Consider the following 25,847-nt stretch of genomic DNA (forward strand, 5'->3'; position numbering starts at 1 on the left):
GTGTGTGTGTATTTCTCAGAAGATCAAGAAGAGAATAAGCAAGATTTGAGCGAGAGATGGTGATAGATCAATAAATAGATAGATCAATCTTCTTTGGCAAAATAGAGACTACGTTTTGTTTATCAACCCATGTGACCTGTAGAGAAAAGGTTAGTTTTCTGCTGTGTCAGCAGCCTCTCTGATTTGTCAGCCGAACAAAACATCTTTGTTATGATGTAACGCTGATCACCAGTCATCTGTCTCTTATGTAATCCTTCAGGCTGCCGGCTGAACTGTGGTCTGGATGATAGACAAGGCCTGGAGCTCGTAGAGAGGGAATGGTGGAAAGCCTCATAATGACTCGCCTGGGGCTCCAGGGATGATGAGGGAAGGCAAAGAGTAAAGGAAAGGGGGAAATAACAGCAAGGCTGAGAGAAAATCCACCCTACTATATAAATCTGTGGTCCATGGATGGATTAGTGGTAGTTGTTCCTATGGCAAGGCTGCTGGAAACAGAGTATCTAAATGTGTTGTTTACAGTGTAGCCTGACACCTAGTGGACATATGACGTAGTGCAGCCTTGATTCTAATAGATGACCAAAAATATATTCGATTCGGTTTCAAACAGCTACCCCAAGTGCATTTTCTGTTACTAGGTAGTAAAACCACTCAAAACATAAACACATTTGGAAAATAAGTTCAGTGAAGTATTTATTTTTGCCCTTTTTAGCCATACTAATAATTTTACCCAGCTCCACCTCCCATCAAATCATCAAAATAATGCCTCTTTATCTGAGATGTGTTCCTCTCAAAAATATCTGACCACAATCAGTTAATGTCCTTGGCTTCCCTTAAGTCAGTGTCATGAGACCATTTATTATTGGATCATGTTGCCCCAGAGAACTCAAGTAAGCATGATATTAATTTCATTGTAAGCTCTGTGCTCTCTCCTCTTGCTCTCTCTTATTCCCTTCTCATTTGTTTTGTGTGTGGTTTTCTATTTTTGTTCTAATGTTTTGATTTTGACATTCATGAGGGCATCAGATGGCTGAAGCCTAGAGGCCAGAAGTGATCCAGCAACTGTGAATTTGCTGGTTCAAATCCAGATTGCCTGGGAAAGTCTTGGCAGGGATAAGTGAAGATAACATTCTCCTCTCACTAAGGCCTTGTTCCCACCTGGTATTAACGTCAGAACAGGTGTAAACAACAGCAGTGCGTCCTCAATGCGTCCTGACTGATCGGATCTCAGGACACATTCGGAAGTGGTCTGAGATGCTTTTGTCTACATCGTGTTAGAGGTGTAAACAGACATGTGTCTCAGGACGCATTGAATGACTGCCTATTAACCTGATGTCCTCTATCTTGTCCAGCCCAACTGCAGTTACTACAAGAATACCACAGAAATATTACAAATCCACATAAGCGGAGAACCCTCTCAAACCCGCTGGATTAATTAAACAATCTGAGCCTGAACGTGATCGGGTCGAGCCTGTAACAGATGTGAAACGTGTCTTCAATAATTGAGAGCACATTAAAATGAGGCTGGAGTGAAGCTATCATCAGTTTGTACTTAAAGACAAAATCAGTTAATGATTTCCAACATTTCCCAGAATGACTTTCAGTAACCTCCAGAGAACAGCCAAGAACTCTGTATTGCATCATCTCTGGTTTAAACATGTAGTCAGATACACACCATCAAAAGGCACATCACAAATAGCTGTTCTGAACAGTGTTGAAGAGATTCAGGGTGGATTTTTCACTAAACACCCAGCCTTCCCAAAGGCCAGCGCCATGAAACTGTGGTTGTACAGTCCGTTGTCAAGTGTGAAAGTGTATAACTGTGTGACTGTGAAGTGTGGCATTGCTGAAAAGGAGTCCAGTCAACTGTCCCTGAGTAAATAAAAACTGAAAAATCTGTAAGGCTGAATATAATGCATGAAAAAAGAAACTGTTGTAAGTGAGTATTATAGAATATTTATAAACCTTTATTTTCCCCAGACACTCCTGCCTCCCTGTCTTTCTCACTCATCTTTCTCTCTTGTCCTGTCCTTTAGTTGTTTAGCTATTCCTGTGTGTGGTTACATAAGGCACCATCCATTCACAAGGGGATTATACATTAGGCTGTATTATAGAATATTAAGGCCTTTCATGGGATCCTTTCTCCCCTCTGAGGACCATGGCAACTTTAATATTCACTTTTTTCTTTTCTTGCTGTCTCCCCTTTGGCTCCCATGTCCTTTTTTAAATATCTTTTCCTGACTCCCATTTGGTAAATCGTTCCTGTGTGTGTGGTTGTATAAGACACCCCTACATTCAGAGACGGTGTCCCTCATTTGTGTAGGAGGATGCTGGCAAGGCAAAACTGATAATGGCCTATCAAAGATATATTGGTATTGGTGTATATGTTGGCCAATATGAAATTTATTTATTTATTTTTTTAGAGAACATAATGCAGAATAAGATGCTTTGGGTAATGAATATACTTTTTCTTAATTCAAGTTAAATTAATAATTATATCAATATCTATAGATATAGATAGATCAATAGATAGATGTTTAGATATATAGATATATATGTATGTACATATATTGTAAACTATGAAAAATGTAACATGTCCTGTCTTCATTACATATCTTTGTCACAAGTGTTTGATAACCACATTTGAGGGATCATGGCAAAGAACTGTGTGCTTATGTATATATTATTTGATATATTGATAATGGATTTTTTTTATTCCCTAATACTGGTAATGACATTGCCCCCCTCAGTGGGTAGTATTGTCCTAGAAACTTTCAGCTGAGGTCATGTCAAGCTACATTATTTGTGTGACATATTCACAAATGCCCTCCATGTGGACCAGATGAATGCTTTGAGTGGGCCAATGATGATGTCAGGGGGCCTGTGCGATTATTTGCTACTGTCATTACTTATGACCTGGCCCAGGCTGCATCACACAGTCCTGTGTGAATTTTCTGCTGTTTGTGTGTGTGTGTGTGTGTGTGTGTGTGTGTCAGATTAGATGATCTGAGGTTGTCTTCCTATTGCATGGATGTGGTTATGTGTATGTTTGGCACGAGTGTGTGTCCTTGTTTGAATGGCTCATTGCATGTTGTATGCTGCTGCGCTAATTGCTCCCCCGACACATAGATAAATCAGCTTGACATTTGTGTCAGCATTTAAGCATGCAGCTGCTTTGACTGCTGTAATCAATACTCTGCCATGACAGGACACTGTGCTTTCTCTTAAGGTGCTCCAACTAATGGCCTTCATTTATAGCGGGCCATCTGGCAGTGTGTGCTCATATATCTTTTTTTAGAGCCTTTGGATAGTCTAAACTTGTCCTTCTCCTTAAAGTTTTCCTTCAACTATGTTAGAGTTGTTTGGGTTTGCCAGGGAACAGGCAAGTTTATGTGAGGTATTTTCTGGTAAGAGGTAGCAGATTACTGATGGTACTGCATTGTCACTGAGACTGCTAATGAGTAAAAGCACCCAGTCCTTATGCTCCTTGTGTGAATGCAGTGTGTCCACTGACTCTATCTCAGTTATGTTAATATCACCAGTATTGTGTTTCATAGCTGTTACAGGCTTAATTGCAGCAAACATGTACAGTTGTTCTCATAAATAACCAATAGCAGGCCTGAAAGCTAAATGAACTGTATCACTTGGCTCTGCCAGCCCTGACCAAGCATACTATACTCAGTAGCCCTATTTTATGGGCTTACAGCCTATATTGTTCTAGCTATTCTGTCTGGAAAGATCAATACAGTCCTCATTACCCAGGCTGAAAACATCCCATCACACCACTCCAGTGTTTGCACATGAAAAACATGTTTTCATAATGCTGGTTCTATTGACTTCACAGACAATGTTTCCCTCTTGCAGAGGACCAAAAAAATCGAGCTGGTCTTGTAAAGAGGTTATTGACAACTGTGTGTTGCCTTGTAAGGTCACATGACTTTCCCAGTTGCATCTGTGCAGCCCAGGACCACTGGGAGTCAAAATTGCACAATGGTTAGTTCAAGAGAGGCAATCTGGCTGGTCAAATATGCAGCCAGCGGTGCCTTTTTACGTTACTGTTAGGGACGGTAATGAATAATTGATGATCAGTTAATTGCCATCAAGAATTTGAGCCATTAATATTAATGATAAGCAATTAATCAATGATTGATTCATTGTATTGATGTAGATGATTTCCTGTACTTCTACATGTATTTTTCAGCAATCTATTGTTATTTCTAATTAATCCATCATAGGCTAGGTTCTCCACGTAGACTTGAATCGAGATCAACTGGAACAACTGTAGATTCTTGAAGATGTTTCACTTCTCATCGAAGAAGCTTCTTCCTGTGTTGAGACATTATCCAGCACTAATGATCCAGTAGTTTCAATGACCTGGAAAATCCCCACACAATTTAAATACCTGGGACTCCCCACCAGTCTGTCAGAACTGAAGAAGCTTCTTGGATGAGAAGTGAAACCTCTTCAAGAATCTACAGCTGGTCCAGTTGATCTCGATTCGGCCCTACTTGGATAACCATGACCTGGATGACTGAGACCTACACAGACACCATAGGCTAAGTTAGAGTAGCTATCAATAAATTGTTTTCATGTCTCTACTCTGTCTCTTAAACATTCATGTATATTTCAGTTGTAAAAAGCATGTTAACAGCATGAATGTTGTAACCTTAGTAACTGTGACTCCCTTTTTTTATTACATATGGTACCCTAAATGGAGCTCCAGGCCCAAGGTTGAGAAAGCCTGCTCTTAGTAATGATGCTTAAAAGTTTTTAGATTCCACAGCCCAGCCTTTACGAATGGTTTTCTGCTTCAGCTTTTGTTTTTGCTGTTGGTATCTCCCTTTGCTAATCAAATTTAAGGCCATTGCAGTGATGCTCAACAGGGAGCCTTACATTTGCATTTTAGCCGAATAACAGATTATGTGTGTACTGACAACCATAAAGTGTTCCCGTGCTTAAGTGACACAGCTTCCAGGACCTAAGCATTACTGATGGGGGAGAGTCAGAGAAATGATGAGCCTATATTAGCACTGAACATAAAATGATGTGAATCCTATTGGGTGTAGAGTAAGATATACAGCCTGTTGTTCTTAGTATGTCTTCCACTGTGCCTGTGAGTCTTACACGAGGCCCATCCATCTTGTATTGTTATTCATTGACATGGCAGTCTCTTGTAAAACTTAAATTATAATGGAGAGCTACTAATGCAGTCTAAGAGACAATAATAATATGAGCCAAGATGTAATAATAAAATCAGTTAGACGCATAGTCTATAAGCACTGTAATGTTTTGTGATTGTATGGGAAATGTTCATCTCACATCAAAAAGCCCCTCCCTCTTTGGCCATGAGTCTCGACAGCCCAGCCACATCATGATGGCACAAACACACACACACACACACACATATGCAAACATACACGCATACATACCCGTTTGACAGCTGAACTCGGAGAGAAAGGCTTAAGGGGTGGTTAGTCTGGCACTCTGTCAGAGCACAGCGTGTCACGCAGGCACACACCGAACACACACACACACACACACACGCCCTGCCGCCACCAGTGATGCCTGATGAAAGAGAGAGAGCGCTTTAGAGAGTCATGCTGAGGAAGCTGGTGTGCAAGAGGATCTGTGCTCGTAAGAATGATGCCTTTCCCCTCTCGCTCACTCCCACTAATTCCTCTCCTCATTTGGCTGTGCTCCTCCTCTAGTGCTATTTTCTTTCTGTTTTCATCTGTCTCTTATTGGCGTTCTCATTTTGCTCTGCCTATTCCTTTTTCTTCTGCATGTTCTCTTCCCTCTTTTTCTCCACCTTTTCTTCTTTTCGTCCTATGCCTCTCTTGTATTTTGTACCTCGCTTTCTGGCTCTTGCTGTCTCTGCGGTATATGCCGTGTCATGGTCATGATTCTTCACGTTAGGGAAATGTAGGGAGGTGCTCTGTGTGTGTTTTTTGTGCTTTGACTGTGTGAGCCTGTTGCTTGTTCCTGATAATTGTTTGAGGGTTGGTTGACTCCGGTTAATATCTTGTGACTGCATCAGTGAAAGGACATTTCTGCATGCAGTTTGCAAGGGGTGGGATGCATTTTAAGACAATGAGACCCATGTAATTTTGGGCTAACAGTACAACAGATGATTGCAAATTCACCGCTGGCAACATGGTCATTCTGTTGAATGTATTGTGAATTCATTTTTATGTATTCTATTTCTCTTCAAGTCATCAAACATGGACGATTGTCTTTGCTGGGAACATTCCTTTTGCCCCCATGCCTCAGCTGAGGGCAACCATCCAGCACCGTCATATCTGCCTTTGGCTAATCCCTCGTGTGAATGGTCACGTTGGAGAGGTGACAGGGGGCCATGTATCTGTGCGTGTCTGTCAATCCAGATTAAAGCCGGATGGATGCATGCATGGATGATGGATGGACGGGGGTCAAACATGTGCACAAACTGACAGGCTGACTTAGTAGCACTCCTCTCTAAGGGAAGCAGAGGTCATACAATGCACAGATGACTCAGGTCCCACTCTCGCTGGATTGACAGCGGAATAATGTTGTGTTGGATTCCAAGTCTTAATACTAAACAAGAAAATTCAGTGTTAAAAACACTGGAGAACTATCTGACCTCTGAGAGGACCCACAGCTTTCTGAATGATGACTCAAGAATGACTTATGCCTCCTTAGAGGAAATGTATCTCATACAGTGACTGAGCCATGAAGTGCTTCCCATCATTTAGTGCATCCCAAGATCGTGACATGTATTTTTTCCCAGTTGAACGGACTACAGCTTTGCTAAATGTCTCTGTCGTCTTCCTGTGTTTCAGATAAGAACTTTGAAGATGAGGATTCTGTGGATGGAGGCCGGTCCTCCTCCTCCTCGTCCTCCAAAGCGACCCCCAGTGGCAGGAGGACTGTAATAAGCTCCGTCAGAAGGCCCAGCTCAGCTAACACAGCCAAAGCCACAGGTGAGGGAGGGGCTCTGTCCACTCAGACCTACCATGATATAATCTGAGCAATTTAGCAACATCTGAAAAACCACAGCTGGTTTCTTGTGGGAGAAGTAGATCTAATTTTTCCATCTTTACTTTGCAATTGCATAAAATGTAATGTTAATTCTTGTGTGACTGCTGCTACTGAAGCTATTAATACTATATTTTGACTGTAAACTGCATTGTGCTAAAGTGGGACCATATTTCTACAAAACAGAAGAAATGGAGAACTCTGTTTTTATGCTGCTGTTGTCATTTTCTAGAAATGCGGAGACATGTCATTGAATGTCAGTTTCAATATTGTGTTATTTTCTTGCCCAGGCAAAGAAGCAGGTGCAGGTGCTGTGGATGAAGAGGATTTCATTAAAGCCTTTGAGGATGTGCCCACTGTCCAGGTATTCTAAGTTCAGTAAATTGAAATGCTCAGCACAGAAATTAAGGCAATAATACAGCAGTAGCAGATGGTTTAAAAGATTCACCCTCAATATCAAGGTGTTTTGCCACTAGTTGTTGTCAGTTTCGTGTCATAAGACATGGCTGAAATGTCTGTCTTTGTGTTTTCCTCAATTACATTTTTTTAGTTAAGTTTGAGTGAGACAGGAGAATGGCGGAGAGAGTAGGGATGATATGCAACAATTATCAAGAGCTTTATTTCAGAACTCATTATTGGAAATACATGCCATGTGTTTTAGCAAGCTGAGTCATCAGGATACCCAGAAGGCAATAATTAAAAAAGAAAATGAAAAACATATGGTGTGAACCATTACTTAGTATTACTGTTACTTAGTATTTTGACCTCGTTCTTTAGGAATCCAGTTGGCTTTGTAAAAATACAGGGCCTTCAGTATTATGAAACTATTTATCCCAAGGTGGTATGATAATCAGTCAGTCCTGCCTCTCGTGTTATGAATTTTCAGCTGTACTTTCTCCTGTCCAGATCTACTCCAACAGAGAGTTGGAGGACCACCTGACCAAGATCAGAGAGGTGCTGTCTGATGACAAGCATGACTGGGAGCACAGAGTGGTCGCGGTAAGAGCCGGGCTCATGTCCTGTTTTGTCTTGTGTTTCAGGGTTTGTTTTTTTGCTTACACCTGGTTGCATGTACATGCATTTAGACACTTATGAACATTGAAGCTTGCATCTGACCTTCCTACGGACAAAATAATTCCTTTGTTTGTTATTGGAAGAAAGGGAGAAAAAACAAGAAACAGGGTTAAAACATTATCAGCTCCTCTGGTACCTCTGCTCCCCCTGGGAATCCAGAATGATATTTGTGTCCATTCCACCATTCACTTCCATAGCGTGTCAAAACATGTCCCAAAATAAGACTTCTGGCCCATAAATGAATACAAATAAAGCATATTATGTCAATATAAAAAAACAAGTCCCAGTACCATTTTTTTCTGTGTAGTTGCCATTGTTTATGAAAGTACTACCAGGTCGTTTCTTCCTAGTACAAGGTTACTATGTGGAATTTTCCTGCAGACACTACCTGCCACATCTACTTTTCACTTCAAGTAGGACAATAACAAGAATTGTGATTAGTACAAAGTAATAGTTTTTGTACTTTTTCTTAGCTTATTGTTATTAGATAATAAGATGTTTTTATGCATCAAGCTTGAAAAATGCACAATGGTACAAAAATAAAGATAAACATTGATGCAGTCGCTTCATCAATTCCTCTGATTACGTTTACTAATCATTCCAGTCCTGTTCCTGCAGCCTTCCCCCTCCACATCCTGTCCTAAGCAAGATCAGACCTGCACTCACCTATATTACCAGTAATGAACTAAGTAAGTCTGTGCTGTTGACTCACTTTTCCTTCTCTCTTCTCCTCGTTGCCTCTCTTTCTTAACCACCTTCAGCTAAAGAAGGTCCGTTCGATCATGTTGGCTGGAGCTTTAGAATATGAGGGTTTCCCCCAGCAGCTGCGCCTCCTGGAGGCTCCCTTCAAGCTGTCAGCTAAAGACCTCCGCTCCCAGGTGGTCCGTGAGGCTTGCATCACATTAGGGTAAGACACTTGGCCAGGGATGGCTCACTGTTGTGCTTAGATTTGTTAAAAATGCTGTGATCTTAGGGCACATCATTTTCAGTAATTACAGTAGCTTTATTCCAGTATATTTACCTGTCTATGAACCCATGAAAAATTGTTGCATTTACCCAGTAATACTTAAAGTCCCTAATATAAATTTACTGGCAGGTGTAACATCATGGTGTAAGTAATAAAGCTGTGCTAGGCAGGATTTTTTTTTGTAAAAAATCATCGATCATCATCAGTCTAAGGGCCCTATCTTGTGCCACCCGCTATCCGCTGCCACTACCCGCTACCCGCAAATTGCGGATTTAGGAGCTTCCGCTATCCCTAAACGGTATCTTGCGCCACCCGCTACCCGCTATCCTTATGCCGACTCCGTCATTTGCGCCTGGAGGTGTGTCTGTGGGTGTGTTTCATGCGCTATCCCTAAGGTTGCTATCTTGCGCACACACTTTAGGGATAGCGGATAGCGGGTGGTCCTGACCACCCGCTATCCGCTATCCCTGGGCTGTTACGAGAGAGCGCCCAGGAGGCTTCAATGCACGCCCCGACGGAGCCTCGCCACGCACACGGTCGGACTGATACCGGGACGCCGCCGGAATGGACTGAGTATATTACTCATATAGACTGTCTAGAGGAAAGACTGTTTTAATTGGACACTTACCCCAGCACGTTTTATTGTTTTATCATAAGCCAGCAGCTGTGCTATATTTTTATTATTATTTTGATATTTTATTTGCCCAATCTACCTTGTCAATAAATTAGTTTACACATAGTTCCACCTCTGCCTCTTGTGTGTGTGTGGTGTGACCCGGGGATTTTACTCAATCAGTACAACCTTGTGACACGTCCACTTGGACACATGTGGCTCCACCTCCCGAATTAACTCGCCTATAATATAATATATAATATGTATATAAAGCCACCTTGCTTTAGCCTCAGTAGAAGCCTTGAGGAAATCTACCTCCCTCTCTCCATCGCGGGTTTAGGATTTAGGATTTAGGATAGCGCAGCCTGCCCTTAAAGGCAATGGCACCTGGCACACTGATTGGTTTAACTGGCGTAACACCCAAAACACGCCTATACATAATATAGCGGGTAGCGGAGGTGTTTTGCGGATAGCGAGAGGTGCACAAGATAGCAACCTTTACGGGGGAACGCCTCTTCCTAAATCCTAAATCCGCAAATAGCGGGTTTAGGGAGTCTGGCGCAAGATAGGGCCCTAAATCTGCAATAGATAAGACAGTTTTAGCCTGCCTAATGGAGGCATTACAATAACATGATTTTTGGATATCAAAGTTCAAATTTCCAGCTACTTCTCAATGCCATTAGGTGCTGCCAATGTGCAAAGTTGTCTAGAGCAGTGGTTCCCAACCCAGTCCTCAAGGCCCCCCTGTCCAGCAGCTTTTTGTTCCAGCTCTACTCTTGCACACCTGATCCTGAAACTTAGTTCAGCCATTTCTAGAAAATAGTAATCGTAGAAATGTTGTTTCTATATACTTTAGCTAATGAAAATCAACCCCGCTAGGGCATGAAATGAGCAGCATGCTCTTCACCAAGAAACACTAGCAACATTTATCATCCATTTTTAATATAACCCTGATGAAGTGGAACAGAGCAGAGAGACTGAAAGAGCAGTAGGTTGATGGATCGACGGATAGAGCTGCAACCAGATGCATTTCACTGCAGCCTGCCTGTGTTCCCAAACTGAGATAGATGAAAGATGTACTTCAGCCTCCAGAAGAAATGAATTTGTCATAGCCACAGCCCAGATGGGTCAAAATTGATCTTGCAATTCTCCCTCCTTATACTACTGCTTCCTTATACTGCTCAAAATCAACCTTCCAACAGAGCATTTACTGTTAGAAACTCAAGACTTTTATTCACAAAAAATTCAGAAATATATAAATTCCAAATTTCTGAAATGAAAATCAGGTAGTTATTTCCCTCAAAGTAGATGTTTAGCATCATGTCTTGCCTCTGTCCACCATGTTACTTTCAATATAGTGCTGTGGTCAACATAAGACTGATGTTTTGTTGTCGTCTGCTGTCAAGTTAACATGTACAGAACGTAAGAAAAGAATTTTCTAAAAATCACAGTCTTCTGTACAGGATCCCTGTGAATGTGCTCGGGGTCTTGACAGAACCTGTGCTTGTTTTCTCTCTCTTTAACAAATTGTTCATCTCCTCTCCTCCTCTCTTAGACATTTGTCATCATTGCTGGGTAACAAGTTTGACCATGGAGCGGAGAGCGTCATGCCCACGCTGCTTAACCTGGTGCCCAACAGCGCCAAAGTCATGGCCACATCCGGGGTGGCCGCTATCCGCCTCATCCTCAGGGTGAGGACTTAAAGACACAGATGGGAGGAGTCCTGTGTTTGCCAATAGAAATATTTCCATTTATTGGGCTTTCACAAAAAATCACAAGGCAAACAGAGTTTACCTGAAAACAAGGTTAAAATGATAGCTTGTAAAGTGTATTTGCTGCTCCATGCAAGTTTAATACTTCTACCAAGTTTGGACTGTTGACTCCTTCCCCAGCCAAGTGCAGCTTTAGACATGACATGCTTGGTATAAGGGAGCCTTCCATACTCACTGCACAGGGACAATATAAGACATGAATACTGGACTAAACATGTTTAAAATATAAATGTAGAATTCTATAGCTTTGTGGACTGGAGAAAGAATTTATATTATGTAAATAACAGAATTATCTGACAAGTACTGTTGAGATTTTAAAGCTGGGTTTGGAAGGAGAAACTGGAAAATATACTCAGTGTCTTTGTCTTTGTCTTCCAGCACACACATTACCCACGTCTCATTCCCATCATCACCAGTAACTGCACCTCCAAATCAGTAGCTGTCAGACGGTAAGGATTCATTGATGTTTTATGGGATGCATAGCATCTTATAAGCAGTTTGACACCAAAATCAGACAGCCGTTGTTTGAAAAACAGCCAACATCTCACCTACTTACAGCATTATTGCCTGCTTGAAAGTTAAAAGCTCACTGATGAACTTTACTGAAATGATTAGTAATGTTTTAAGTACTTTTTTCAGTTTCATTTCATTATAGAGGATATTTCATGTAATCATGAACAGTGAATATTATCTGCCAAATGTTGTACATTTACGCTGCTTTATGCAAATGCAGCTTTTTTTAGTGCAGCTACATGCAGCATTCATTTATAGTAAGTCATAGTAGTGTCAAGAACTGTGAAAGTGCTTGAAAAAAAATGCTAGTTAATCTTTGGTGTTTTTGCCACTATTGTTTACTCTTGTATTTATGTGGAATATTATAGTCAGATCCTTCCCTGAGGTATTTCTTGATATCAAAGCGCAATTTTTTTTCTTTTGATTTTGTCTCCCTTCCAGACGCTGTTATGAGTTTTTAGACCTCATTCTACAAGAGTGGCACACAAATACCCTGGAAAGGTAAAGAAAATCTCTGTAGTAGAAAAATGTCTGCCATTTCCTTCAAAAGCAAACATTTAAAAATTTACTTCTCTCATTCTCAAGCACTAGGCAAGAAATTGTGTATGTGTGATGTGTTTTCATCGGGAGAGGTGGGTATGGGGGTGTCCTGTGTGTGCGTGTGTGTGTGTGTGTTTCTGTAAAATAGTTGGAAGGGGATGCACTTTATTTGTGTGTCTTTTTGTTAAATGGAAGTGAGGAGAACATCACTGAGTAAATAGGGTTTTCCTTCTCCTCCCTACCCTCACTTGGTGGCATTTAAGTTAGCTAAGCACTGGTTGGATGCACGGCTGATGAGGCCAGTTAAATTGATGATCCCTAAGAGAGCCGGCATCATCAAAACCCTCAGCAAAGAGGCGGCTTCCCCATCTCTGTAACCATGACAACCTCAGTAGAGAGTTTAAAAAGCACGCAAAATTCCAGTGAGTTGCCACATTGCCCTTGGATCGCTAGAGGGATAAAATAGGAAGAGGTAGCAGTAAAGAAAGACCAACAAAACATTTCTTGCATCCCAGCTTTGTCTATGACATTTTAAGTCTTAGGGTTAGGGTTAACTTTCTGCTTTTTCCTGAAATTGTGTTACCAGGAAGCATCAGGTTAACAATCTCTGTCCTTGTGCTTGGCCCGTATAGTTTTCCATTGTCACCTAAGAGCTACGTCTTCCCTCATCATGTTCCCTTACTATCCCAGGCACGTGGCTGTTCTGACCGAGACGATCAAGAAAGGCATCCATGACGCAGACTCTGAGGCCAGGTCCATTGCTAGAAAGTAAGTGACATTTAATGGATTTTCAGGTTGTTGTTTCTTGGGTAATCATCTAATCTCTAACGCGACAATAGTTTGAGCCAGCTGTTACAGAATTATGTGCCTGCTTTAAGTGCCAGGAGATATAGCATGACTATGAAGAAAAGCACATTGTGTGTTTATTCCCAACTTTTCTTGGTGCACATTAATTGACATTTTAGTTAGATGGTAACTTTTCATAGTTAGTTTTGAGAAAACATTAAGTGTGCACTCATTGTTGCCCATTGTTACTCTTGCTATATTTTGAATTTGCCTTTGTCTCACCTTCTTCCTTCTGCCCTCACCCATAGGTGCTATTGGGGTTTCCATGGCCACTATAGCCGAGAGGCAGAACATCTGTTTCAAGCACTGGAGTCCACCTATCAGAAGGCCCTCCAGTCTCACCTGAAGAGCTCTGACAGCATAGTGTCTCTCCCACAGTCTGATCGCTCCTCATCGTCGTCCCAGGAGAGCCTCAAGTAGGAACCATAATGTCTTTCTAATGTTACCTTTCCTCACACATTTCCTTCCTTCTGTCCTCTCCCTTCACTGTTATTTTTTCCATCCTTCTTTCCTTCCTTACTCCCTGTTTCATTTTGTCCTGAGTTTTGGCTTCCCTTCTTTCTTACGTGCTTTATTTACGTCCTGCCTTCCATTTGCCCTCTCAGATCCATCCCCTGTCCTCTAAATGCATCTGTCTTTTTCTCCATGCTGGAAGCTTTTTTTTTTTTTTACATCTGTTTACCATAATTGATTGGAGGAAGCCACTAATGCGTCTGCCTTATTGAATGTGATTGTAAAAACACTGGTAATTATTGTTAGATGGGCAGCACACGGGTGAACACGCACACACACTGACACAAGCACACACAGCCACAAGCACACACTCTTGGATCAATGGCCTTCATTTATCCAGTTTACAGATCCCCCATGGAGTGTGTTGGCTAATGACCTCATACCTAATCCATCAGGAGGCATCTGCTGTGGTTGTTGTCAATGTGCATTTGTTTGTGTTTTAGAGGGTGAGCTCATCTTTTGTATAGGAAATTCTTCTTGGAGCTATACGGGAAATGTAACCTCTGTCGTGCTTTACATATTAAGCTATATAGGACCATGCAGCGGTCCACTTGTGTTGACATTTTGTAAGTGCCTTACAATACCACAGGTTAATACCTTTTGCTTAAATAAGTCCATACATGAATAGCTAACAATCAAGGTCACATTCTTTTCTGTTAATGTTTTCCATGCTCTGACTGTTAAAGATCTGATAGTTGTGAAGCGTATTCTGATGTTCATTGGCTTTGCATGGCATATTGATATTCTCATCTCATTACTTTTTTCTGCTTTTCTCCTTAGCCGGCCACTGTCTGTTAAGAGCGTCATTGGAGGGAGCATAACGAGGAGTAAGCTACTTCTTGTTTTTTTTGTCTTTGGTTATCGTTTATTATGATGTTGCTGACATTCAGCAACAGTAACCTCTGAGATATGAGACATGAGCAGGGTAACAGAATGAGCAGGGATACTGTCCTTCAATCAGAGGACCCAGTTTCAATCCCCCATGTGCACAGTTAAAGTGCACTTGATAAAGACACTGAATTCCCTGCAATCTGCAACAGTGCTTGTCAGCTGCTCTATGGCACTCATCTCCAGTCCTCAGAGCACCAGAATACTGTTTGTGTGTGTGTGTGTTTAATCAGGGACTATTTGGACGTGGGGTGATAGGTGAATGCAGTTAGCTCGCTGGCAGAGTAGAAGACCAGCAGTACTCTAGAGTACTGCTGGTCCTAGAGTGTCCCAAAGACACGAGTGGAGAACTTCTGTCATAGCTCACATTCTGAACGAGCTGTGGGTGGGTGACAGAAAATGAAATGGACTTAAAGTAGGTGAGCTGTAACCCCTCTCTGTGCTGTCTCAGGTAAGCTTGTGAGCACCAGGGCACCGACCACTCCAGGCTCCCTTCAGCGATCCCGCAGTGACATCGACGTCAACGCAGCTGCCAGCGCCAAGTCACGCCTCTCCACAGTTCCTGCCTCCAGCCCCTTTAGCTCCGCCGCTGCACTTCCCCCAGGTTCCTATGCCTCACTAGGTAAACCATCTTTTATCTTCCCCAAACCGTCCCAAAATAGGAAAAATAAACTCTTGGTAGAAACCTCACTAACCTGGATTAATTTCAGGATAATAGAAAAAGAACATTTTTGGTCTTATTATTAAATATTTATTGCTCCCGAAATTATTTGATTGTAAATTCAGTGTTCAACCAACAGCAGTCTGTCTCTTCTACTATATTCAATTCCACACAGCAAAACAATGCAGACACTGCACTGGAATAACAGCATATTAAAATCATATTCACCTTGTCACTGTCCAGTGCTTTTGGCTAGCAAAATTTGACTTTTATGAACGTGAATTTGTGATCCATTCTGCTCTCTTCTCCTTTACTTACAGCATGATGATCACAGTATGCTGGGTACAGAATATGGGCAAAGAGCTGGAATGAGATGCTTCATCCATGTTAGAGTGCAGACAGGAGCCGAGATGAAAGTGTGACTGTGAATTACTAAGGCTCTTTCTCAGTCTCAGAAGTAGGGCCTTCAGAAAGATACTGTGATGTTGTATTTGAAGTTGTATTTGAAGTGATAAAGAAAAAGAAAAAATTACTATCACAAAAGTAACTGGTTAATATCTAAACTGTGCATGCCAAGTCAATATTCCCAAGTTGCCTTGCAGAGAACAAACTTCTCGTCAAAGTAAGGAAGCATACTTACAGTTTGAAGTGAAGCTGCATGCATTATCAGTCAAGATGCACAGCTGAGTCAATATTCCCTGATGTTTCAACTGTTTTGCAATATAGTGATGTTTGGGCATGATTGCTTTGAATCTTGGGGCTATCCACTGGCTCTCATAGATGAAGTCACCATCTGATGCAGGCTCGGTTGGCGCTTTCATTTTTAATGATTTCCAAACTGTATGTATAGTGTTTTGGAATAGAGCTTAATCTTGCTAATTGTTTTTGGACTTTTATAATTCCTGCCAGGCCTTAGACAGTTCTCCTCAGGATTCCCTCGTTGCCTCTTGGGCACATTTAGTGCTAAGGCACATTAAACAAGTCATGGCTGCAAGTGGTTATTTTTCAAATTCTCCCGTCTTAATAAAGTATTGAGACATTTTCTGCTGAAGTCACTGGCTTTTATGGACCTGCCCAGGCTAATTAATAACGACTGAATGTGTCATTAGACTGCTCTGTCAGCAGGAACTGTTTAAATCCTACGTCGACACATTAGACAAATGGCCTTGAGGGGTGTTCTGTGTAACGAAAAACACGTTTTCACTAACATTTGATGTTAGTGTGGAGAGATTAAGCTGCCCTCTGCTACAAATAGAAATGAAATTTTCTGTAATATTTTTGCCATGCAGAACTTTCTTTCCCCTCATGTGTTTCTCCATTGGGTCCCTGTGGCTCACTAATGGCCATTACTAATGATGAGGCCTCTTGCTCACCCACTCACTTCTTTTCCTGCTTAAATTGCTACTAATTTCTTCCTCTATACCTCTCCTCCCACTCGCTGCTTCAACGCCTTTCTTAAATGCCCAAAAGATGGCACACCTGGTAAAACTGATGGTAAGATTTATGCGTGAGCGTATTTGCGTGCTTGTGTGTATACGTGCAGTTGCACAGTATGCAAGAAAGTGAAGGTGTGTGCGTGTATGAGTGTGCCTCTTTGTCATCTGTCAGGGGATAAACATTTCTGCAACCACTCTCCTTCTTTTGTCTCTTCTCTTTGTCTTTGTCTTCTTTCCTTCTCCCCTGAAGTGGTTGTCAGCTGTGTGGAACTCTGCATGGATTGTCTGCATGGATTTCCTCCTTTAACTGTAACCCTAACAGCTCTGCCAACCATCTACTGTTACTCACACAGCGATCAAGTCCAGCCTTACCATGTTGTATCATGGGGCTATTCCTTTCCAGTATAAGTGAAATAACTTTTTAGTTGCCAGGGAAAGGATTAATTCTTTGTTTCTTTCATGCTTTCTTGCTTTCAGTTTCTTTCAGAAGTGGATGTTCTGCATTCTTGTAAACCGGTTTGGTGCCAAATTTGCCGTGCTGAACTCATCCTCTTTCTTGTCAGCCATAGGTTTGGAGTTGTATCAAAATCCCGTTATTTTGATACTGCCTCCTGCAGTGCTTTACTGAGAAAGAAAGGTTTTGTGTAGCTCGTTAAAGTATAAATCAAATTGAGCTGAAGGACAGGCGTAGTGTGGCACAGTTGTTGATGAACAGCATGTTGATGAACTGGTCAAACAAGTTCCTTCTCCATCTTAAATAGATGTGTTTATGTATGACACATCCTCAGCTAACATTTTGCCGTCTGAGGCACAAGGATTGTCATTGCACATTGTAAGTTGTTGCAAAGGTATAGTAGCCTATTCAACATCGCAATACCACCAAAATACAGCTGATATGACTTGTGAGGATAGTCGTCTTTATCTTCTGGGAAATTCCTTGTACTAATATGTAAAGACAGAGGTGGTGAGGGCCTAGATGAAGCCAAGGTTTATCTCTACACTTTCAGCTCCTGACCTTACAACCTTGTGTTCTCTGTCATACCAGAGGGGCACTCCTGTTCTTTTAGTATCTGTATCTGTGGACAGGTAAGCACTGCACGCTGTGTGATCCCTGCCACCTTTGCAGTATCACAATTAGTCTGAATTTGGTGTCAAAGGGCCTCTGTGGATCAAGCAGGTCTTGGCCTTTATTTTTAGCGTCCCGTATCATTCTTGTTATCGCTGTCCATGTTTCCCAGGGTCTTGGCTGGATATTGGCCATGTGTTGTTGCAGGTATTCTTGACCTGTTGCATAATAGGTGAGCCAGGTGTTCTAGGTAAGACAGCTTTCAGTCCCTCCTTATCACCCAATTCTCAAATTGAATTGAGGTCATAGCATTTCAGCCCACATTTTTATTACTTTTCTAAGTGTTCATAAGGGTTTATTTTTAGTCAGAGGTGCTGGTATGTGGAGTGCTATGTCTGGACCATGTGTGCATGGTGTATATTCAAGTTATTTAAAAAAAAAAAATTGTATTGGATTCCACAAAAATGCCATTCATTCCTGTTCTTGACTAGGCACTAAGGAATCAAGCAGTGATATCTGTGATTTCCATTTTTTTTTTTCTATTCCTTGTGTTCTGTTTTGACAGCTGTCCTCCAGGGAGAACAACTTGGACACTTAGACTGACAATAGAGGCTAGAATTAAAAAAAAAAAAAATAAAAAAAGGAAAAAAATTCCTTTCATTGAAGTTTCTTTTGGATCATGTAGACAAAATGTATTCCAGTTCAGGTTGTGTGTGGGGTTATGATGAGGTAGCTGCTTGTCACTTGTGACAAACAGCTTCACGCCCACTGCATGTTTAATGGAGCAGTACCTTTTCATGCTGATTTTTGTGTCATTTGTCTTCACAAGACACAGCCGTCAATATGGGGTGAAAAGGCGTATTCCTATATTGTAACACTGAACAACTCAGTGTGCATTGTTGAAGCTAATGGCTACCACAAGCTGCAAAATAGCTTTTTTAGCTTGCAGCTAGCAGTACTTGGTGGTGTTCTGACAAATTGTATTTGATTCAAACAGGATTCTCTGCACATCTTCCAGCAAACTGATGCTGGTTCAGGTGCTTCTCAGTTTAGTGACAGTAAACTCGCAGAGGAATAAAGAGGAACGGGGGCACACTGATTAATGTACAGCTGTGAATGGTTCAAACAAAACTAAATGTTTTGCCACTACTGTGTCTTCATCAGAGTCAATAACCTTGCTGATGAGTCAGTTCTAATGAGTCAGTCTGTTGAAGACACAGCACTGTTGAAATGTTAGTGTTGTTTGGACCATTAGTTAATCAGTGTGCTTCAGTTCTCCTTTTTTCCTCCCCTGCAGTCTGTATCTGATTATATGAAGTTCTAATATATAATTTCCCCCACAAAACAATAAGTGTGCAATGAAGAGAAATATCACATGAAAATTCAGAATGTTGAGGTATTCCTTACTTGCAAGGTCTTCTTTAGCATAGTGGTGTAGTATACGTGAATGCAAAGGATATTTAGTGTTTGTCTCCGTCTTTTTCCAGACCTGGGTTAAGTAGTATTTTCCAATACTTCTCATGGTTTGTTCCAGCCCTTTTAGCTGCTAAATAACTGGGGTTTACCCCAGCATAAGTCAATGAGTGGCAGAAACTTTGTATTATCATAAGAAAGTATTTGAAACTCAATTCAATATACTTTTCTGTGATTGACATCTTACCTGACACTATCTGAATTGTTCTGACAGGGCAAACCCCAACCATTTGAAACAAATGCTGAGAATTATTTGCAAATACTAACAGATCAAGGTCTCTGTGTTTTCCCCTCTGTGTTTTCAGGGGGCTCTCTCCCCTCATTTAGGATTTCTTCATCACCCTGTCCCCCACAGTCTTTCTCTATTCCAGCATTACTGTCCAGGGTTGGGGTCAACCGTGGTGAACAATGCAAATGGACTCAACTGATTGTCTTTCTTTGTGTCTGTATTTGTTTTTCTCTTTCTCTTGCTCCTGCTCCCTCTTTCTCTTTTCTGTCCCCTCTCTTGTTCATTTTGTTCTCCAGGTCGTGTTCGCACTAGGAGACAGAGTTCGGGCAGCGTGGTGGGGGCCAGTACCTCAGTGGTGGACAGTAGGGGGCGCAGCCGAGCCAAAGTGGTTTCCCAATCCCAGCGTAAGTACAGATTCACACACATCGACACCCAGTAAAATCATGTTAAAATCAGCCAGAGTCAAACATACAAAACAACATTGTGACAACTGACAGTGGGACAGCGCAGGTGGTGCCAATAGATTCTACAAGTACAGGTCCATCTCAAAAATTCAAATATCATGGAAAAGTTCATTTTCCAAAAAGTGAAACTTTCATAAATTCTAGAGTCTTTACACATAAAGTGAAAATTTTCAGCCCTTTTTTGTTTTAATTTTTACAGCTCATAGTTAATGAAAATCAAATGTTCAGTACCTCAAAATATTAGAATATTAAATAATATTAGAATATTAGAATATTGAATAAAACCAATCAAAAAAGGATTTCTAATACAGAAATGTTGACCTTCTGAAAAGTATGTTAATTTGTGCACTCAATACTTGGTCAGGGCTCCTCTTGCACGAATGACTGCATCAGTGCAGCATGGCATGGAGGCGATCAGCCTGTGACACTGCTCAAGTCTTATGGAAGCTCGTCTGGACCGTATATAAAGTTTGTTATAACCACTCTGTTGCTCTCATATTTCAGTATGATCCTTTTGTACATCAGCTAGGAGATCATACTGGATGTCTGTGTGTGAGTGTGTATGTGTGAGTGTGTGTGTGCGATGTTTCTCATTCAACAGAGCAGCCCAAAGAAACTCCAGTCACTCACAAATCTTGTGTGTTTGTGCGTGCGTGCCCAAATGCATGCATATGTGTCTGTGTTATGTTGGGTGCGTGTGCACATGCTGATGAAAGCTGTCTGTGGATTGGTACACGACTAACATGTTCCCTGCTGGCGAGAGCGCATGCTGGGTAAAATAAAGAAACATAAAACTTCTTGTCCCATTTTGACCGTTCTTGATCTTCACCTGTCCTGCCGCTTGCTTTCATCACCCAGGATCCAGATCAGCCAATCCCATAAGTGGTAAGGCACAGCTTCATTCAGTCCCAAGCCAGATCACCTCATTCTCGAGGACCGTGTCCCTTGCACACAGAGCTTTGCATGCCGTCTCTTTCTTTTTGCCTCTTATTGTCATCTCACAAGATAACCGCATGCTCCATTCATCTCATTCAAGATTTTATTGCTTTTACTTTTTGATTACTTTTCTCCCAACAGTATGAGAAGTCTTTTGGAGTTGGAAAAGTCTTGTTCACATTCAGTCATTTTGTTGTCCTTGTGAACTTTGTTGAAGCTAATGTTTGGTTGATCCCACTGATATTCCCCACAGCTCAGTTAGTTAGAAGATCTGAGTCATCACCCTGTCTTTTTGTCAAGCATACTGTAATGTAAACTTCTGTATCTGTTTGACTGAGGTGATTCAAAGCTGTAATCCCGTTTTTATTCCCTGTGACTTTGAAATTGGATTCTGACTTATATTCTTTCAAAAACTGCTAAACCAGTGAAATCACATTGACTGAGGTCTGTTCTGCAAATTGAGTTTGAGTAAAGTAAAAATGTTCTGTTCTATTTCCTAATTTACTAATGCAGTGTCTGTCCCAATATTCAGGGGTCTGTTTACAAGGGAACTCAGCTTTGAGATTGGGCAGAACTGTCCAAGCATGTCATTGAAGATTGTTTCACTCCCTGACCCTTATGCCAAATATCCTCTCGGCCTCTGAACATGCTCTAACTATGCTACACTTTTTGTGTGTGTTTGTCTGTGTGTCTGTGTCTGTGACCTTCCAGCCGGCAGTCGTTCCAGCTCACCAGGGAAACTGTTGGGCCACAGTGGCTATGGCCGGATCCCTCGAGCCACTGCGTCGGCCTCTAACACACCAGCCGACAAGCGCAGCAGGATCCCTCGCAGCCAGGGCTGCAGCCGCGAGACCAGCCCCAGTCGACTGGGCCTCGGTAAGACCAGTCTCCATCAGTCATTCTCTTTCTAGGTTTCAGGTTACAATGGTTGTGCAGAACTGCTGTTTTTGTGTTATATGCTTCTAAAAGTAACTTATTTCAACCTACACCAGTGACAAAAGGGATCGTGTGTGATTCTTTGAAAAAAATTCCTACATAGAGCCCTGTTTACTGAAATAACACCATGACATTGTTGGTATTTACTCTATTACTGTAGAGTATTTTAGCAAACAGACAAAGAATAGCCAAGGCTTATTCATTTAGCATGTAAATAGGAAGTATTGTGTTTGTCTGCTTACCCCTCAAAAATGGAATTACATTTTTATTTCCTTGTACATATTCATTTCACTTCAGCTGTGACATTTGTTGGAATTGTTATAAACTGCCTATGTGTTTGATGTCAGCCTAGCTTCATTTTTTGTTGTTGCTGTCATTTCTGTTACTCTGTTGCTATTTGATTTCTGTTGATCTAGCTTGCAAGTACCTGGCAAAGGAAACATAAGAAACTGAAATGCAACATGACAGTGTTCATTTAAGCCTTCCCTTGCTTAGAATGGCATAAAACGCTGACCAATCACATGTGTTATTCCCCATACAGCACATCCGCTGGTAAATGACATAACCTGACACATGGTGATATGCAAAATAGAATTGCACTTTCCTTATCTTCCTGATAAAGAGATAAACTCACGTAGCACATTTCTGTTTTGTCCTTTTGAACACTACATCTCCTGTATCTCGGTTGTAAACATAATACAAGGAAACACAAACTGCATTCGTTTAGTCGTCATGCAGTCAAACCTCCTCCACAACCACAGTACCATGTGACTTTCCAGCTCTATAGATCCAAGTAGGGTCATACCCTTCCTGACAGTCTGAGTCACCACCCTTCCCCTCCGTCCCACCCCGTTAAATCAGTTTGTCAGCGTGCGTCGTCATTGCTTTAGATGGCCACTCACCTCTTTCCATCATGGCTTTTTGTCATTGTGTCATATCTGCTGAAATCACCCCACTATTTGTCAGTGAGTCCATGTGCAAAATACTGTGGTCATCTGTTTATGGAAAGGCTGCCTTCGTATATCTCTCCATTAGTATAAATGACAATAACTTTTGATTGTTTATGAGCAATGAAGTCATTACTGAGTAGCTTCAGTGAGTGCAAAATGAATGTTTCTGATGAATGACAGGATGAGAGGATCTTTTATTGGAGTCATTTGCAGCAGAAAAAAAAACATTCCTTTTTTTGACTTTTTACCTTCATTTTTTATTTTTTTTGGTCTCTTAAGGAAACTTTTTTTTTTGGCTCTATTTCTGATTTGTTTTTAACTTTGATTTATTTATTATTATAAGCCCTTTTATCGCTTACATGTATGTGATTTTTAACCACAAATTAACATGTCTGTAAAAGTCAGAACTTCAGAGCTGCTATTTTGAGTGTGCAGAGTATCTAACTTTCACCAACTGTGTTCTGTATGATGCATCTCACCCAACACTGTAAACCCAACACCATATTTGTTTCTCTCCCTTTTGCTCTGTCCTCTTTCTCTTCTCTCTTCATTCTCTCTTTCTTTTTCTTTTTCACTTTCTGTCTTTTGTCTCTCTGTCCCGCTTTTTGTACCTGTTTTTCTTTCACTTTCATTATCTCTCCCCTTCTCTCTTTAAATCTCTGAGTCTCACCCTCACCGTCTCCCATGAATGCCCGCTAACACCCTCCACCTAACCTGTTGTCCTGACAGCCAGGCTGTGTGGTAAAGCTCTTCTTCCTGCCGCTCTTCCCTACCGCACGCTAGCCCGGAGCCGCATCCCCCGCCCCAGCATGAGTCAGGGTTGCAGCCGCGACACCAGTCGCGAGAGCAGCCGTGACACCAGCCCCGCTCGGGGCTTTGCTCCTCTGGGTGAGTACTGCTGAGCCAGCATTGCCAGCCCAGAGTCTCCCACCTACCAGACACATACAGAAGCGTCCCTTCAGTCACATACCTCTCTCTCTCTATTCTTGGTGTTCAAGAGAATCTACTTCATCCAAACCTGTGGCTCCAGTCCCATCCTCCCTCTGCCTGGCCCTCTCTTTGCATGCACTAACTGTGTCTTTCTAGGTATAGGGGACAACTCTCTTTTCTGGTGGCTGCAAATATATATATTTTTTTGTTCAAAGATTTTTTTTATTTTTTAAAGATATTATATACAACAAGGTACTGTACCATCCAAAGTTTAAATGTACCTTCTTTGTTCTTATCTTGGACTATTTTAAGTTTACTAGTGTTGTTGACTTCTCTTTGAATGTACCTGCATACAAAAGTGGTTATTTAAAGTGTGTTTGAGCATACTGTGATTCAAGGCTTTGACAACTCTTGCGCTACATCCAGGTGAAGCAATAGAGACAAAAGACAGCAGCAACAGCAAACAGTGTATGTACACATCATTGCAGTCAGTGTGTCCATAGCTGATGGTGCCTCTGCTACTTTTCCGTGTGCAGTAGCTGCTACTGTAGTTCCTGTGCTGTGACATCACAGGAAGTGATGCCATAACTCAGCAGCCATGGCTTTATCATCAAGGAATCTGTTAAGCGGGAGTGGACATGTATGTCAGTGCCTGGCATGAGTATACACTGGAACCACACCTAAACTCTCAGTGTACTCATTATTGAATTAAGATGCTTCTTTGGTTTCACATTTTGCAGATTGTTAATGCAAACGATGGAGTGGTTGTGGTTGATTTGTTTACACACAGAACATTCTTGGATTTTACAAGAACTTGTCCTTTTGTTTTATACATAGTTGATTCTTTTTTTTTTGCTGTTTTTAAGAATTGAGATACCTCCTATTCTTGCTATCTAAAGTGTGCTAAAAAAAAAAATAAGTGAACCTTAGACTTTTAACAATACACTAATAATAGACTGATGTTGTAATACATTCAACATTTTTCATTTTAAGATCCAGTGTATTCTGTATCCCAGGTGACATATTGTGCCCTCCTTCTGTTTAGATTCCTTATTTATCACGGGGGACAAAGGGTGGAATGCAGTGTGGGTACAGGGTACATGTTAGGCTGCTATACCCTATACCCAAATGTGATTGCTCACTCATTGTAGGTTAATGGATGTGACTCCTAAGCCCTTTTCACACTTCTAAGCTAACCTACATATCTGTAGAGGCCTAGCCAATCTGTGCACAATTAATCCAAAGATATATACTGAGAAACAGTATATTTTATTATACTGTATATAAAAGACAAATGTTATGCTGAAATACAAACCAGTTGGTGGAATTAAAAAGATCTCTGTGCCAAAATCAGCAGGTTGTGATGTCTTGTAAATCTTCTCCAATTGTCTATCATAAATCAAAATCTTCTGTCACAGTTAATATGCCACAGTCTAATGTAGTACATTTTTTAAATGTATTGGAATCTTGGATTGCTCCATAGAACATTATTCAGTTTGGCCCAAAATAAAGAAGTAAACAAAACCAAATAAAAAATATATATATTTGGCCAAAGGTGGATGTTTGTCAGCACAGCAGTGTGAAATAGGCCCCTAAGTCTTACCGTGAAGGTCGGTTTAACCTGTAGAGTGTGTCACTAACCCCTTGGTTCGGGGTGTTGCCTGCCCCTCCTGTCCCCTGCAGCCTCCCGACGTCACTCCCGCTCTACCAGCGCTCTCTCCACGGCCGACCCCCACGGCCAGTCAGGTGACCTGCATGCACAGACCCCCCAGTCCCCCAGTGCCTACCCCATTGCCCCTTATTCCCCATCTTAGAGGTGGCAACATAGCAGCATGCTTCTGTGGTACTGTTAAATGACGTGACAGCGAGCAAAATCCATCTTTCCATAACGTTGCACTCCCTCCATTATCACCCTGAGTATTTTAGCAAACAGGCAAGGTAAGAATAGCCAAGGCTCATTCATTTAGCATGTAAATAGGAAGTATTGTGTTTGTCTGCTTACCCCTCAAAAATGGAATTACATTTTTAT

At 41.4% G+C, this 25,847-nt stretch overlaps 1 protein-coding gene across 1 annotated transcript in view; it reads left to right on the forward strand.

Annotated features, from left to right (window-relative positions):
- Window positions 1-25,847, forward strand: part of clasp1a (cytoplasmic linker associated protein 1a) — a 107,720-nt gene that overhangs the window by 57,327 nt on the left and 24,546 nt on the right. The window contains exons 9-24 of the mRNA XM_030080193.1: window positions 6,816-6,956; window positions 7,302-7,375; window positions 7,918-8,010; window positions 8,847-8,992; window positions 11,221-11,356; window positions 11,816-11,886; window positions 12,392-12,451; window positions 13,181-13,258; window positions 13,585-13,752; window positions 14,630-14,676; window positions 15,189-15,359; window positions 16,869-16,892; window positions 19,899-20,006; window positions 21,714-21,878; window positions 23,618-23,776; window positions 25,502-25,564. Coding sequence (XP_029936053.1) covers window positions 6,816-6,956; window positions 7,302-7,375; window positions 7,918-8,010; window positions 8,847-8,992; window positions 11,221-11,356; window positions 11,816-11,886; window positions 12,392-12,451; window positions 13,181-13,258; window positions 13,585-13,752; window positions 14,630-14,676; window positions 15,189-15,359; window positions 16,869-16,892; window positions 19,899-20,006; window positions 21,714-21,878; window positions 23,618-23,776; window positions 25,502-25,564 — 1,704 coding nt within the window. The remainder of the gene's footprint in view (window positions 1-6,815; window positions 6,957-7,301; window positions 7,376-7,917; window positions 8,011-8,846; window positions 8,993-11,220; window positions 11,357-11,815; window positions 11,887-12,391; window positions 12,452-13,180; window positions 13,259-13,584; window positions 13,753-14,629; window positions 14,677-15,188; window positions 15,360-16,868; window positions 16,893-19,898; window positions 20,007-21,713; window positions 21,879-23,617; window positions 23,777-25,501; window positions 25,565-25,847) is intronic.

This window comes from Myripristis murdjan, chromosome 21 (assembly GCF_902150065.1).
Source record: "Myripristis murdjan chromosome 21, fMyrMur1.1, whole genome shotgun sequence".
NCBI lineage: Eukaryota > Metazoa > Chordata > Actinopteri > Holocentriformes > Holocentridae > Myripristis > Myripristis murdjan.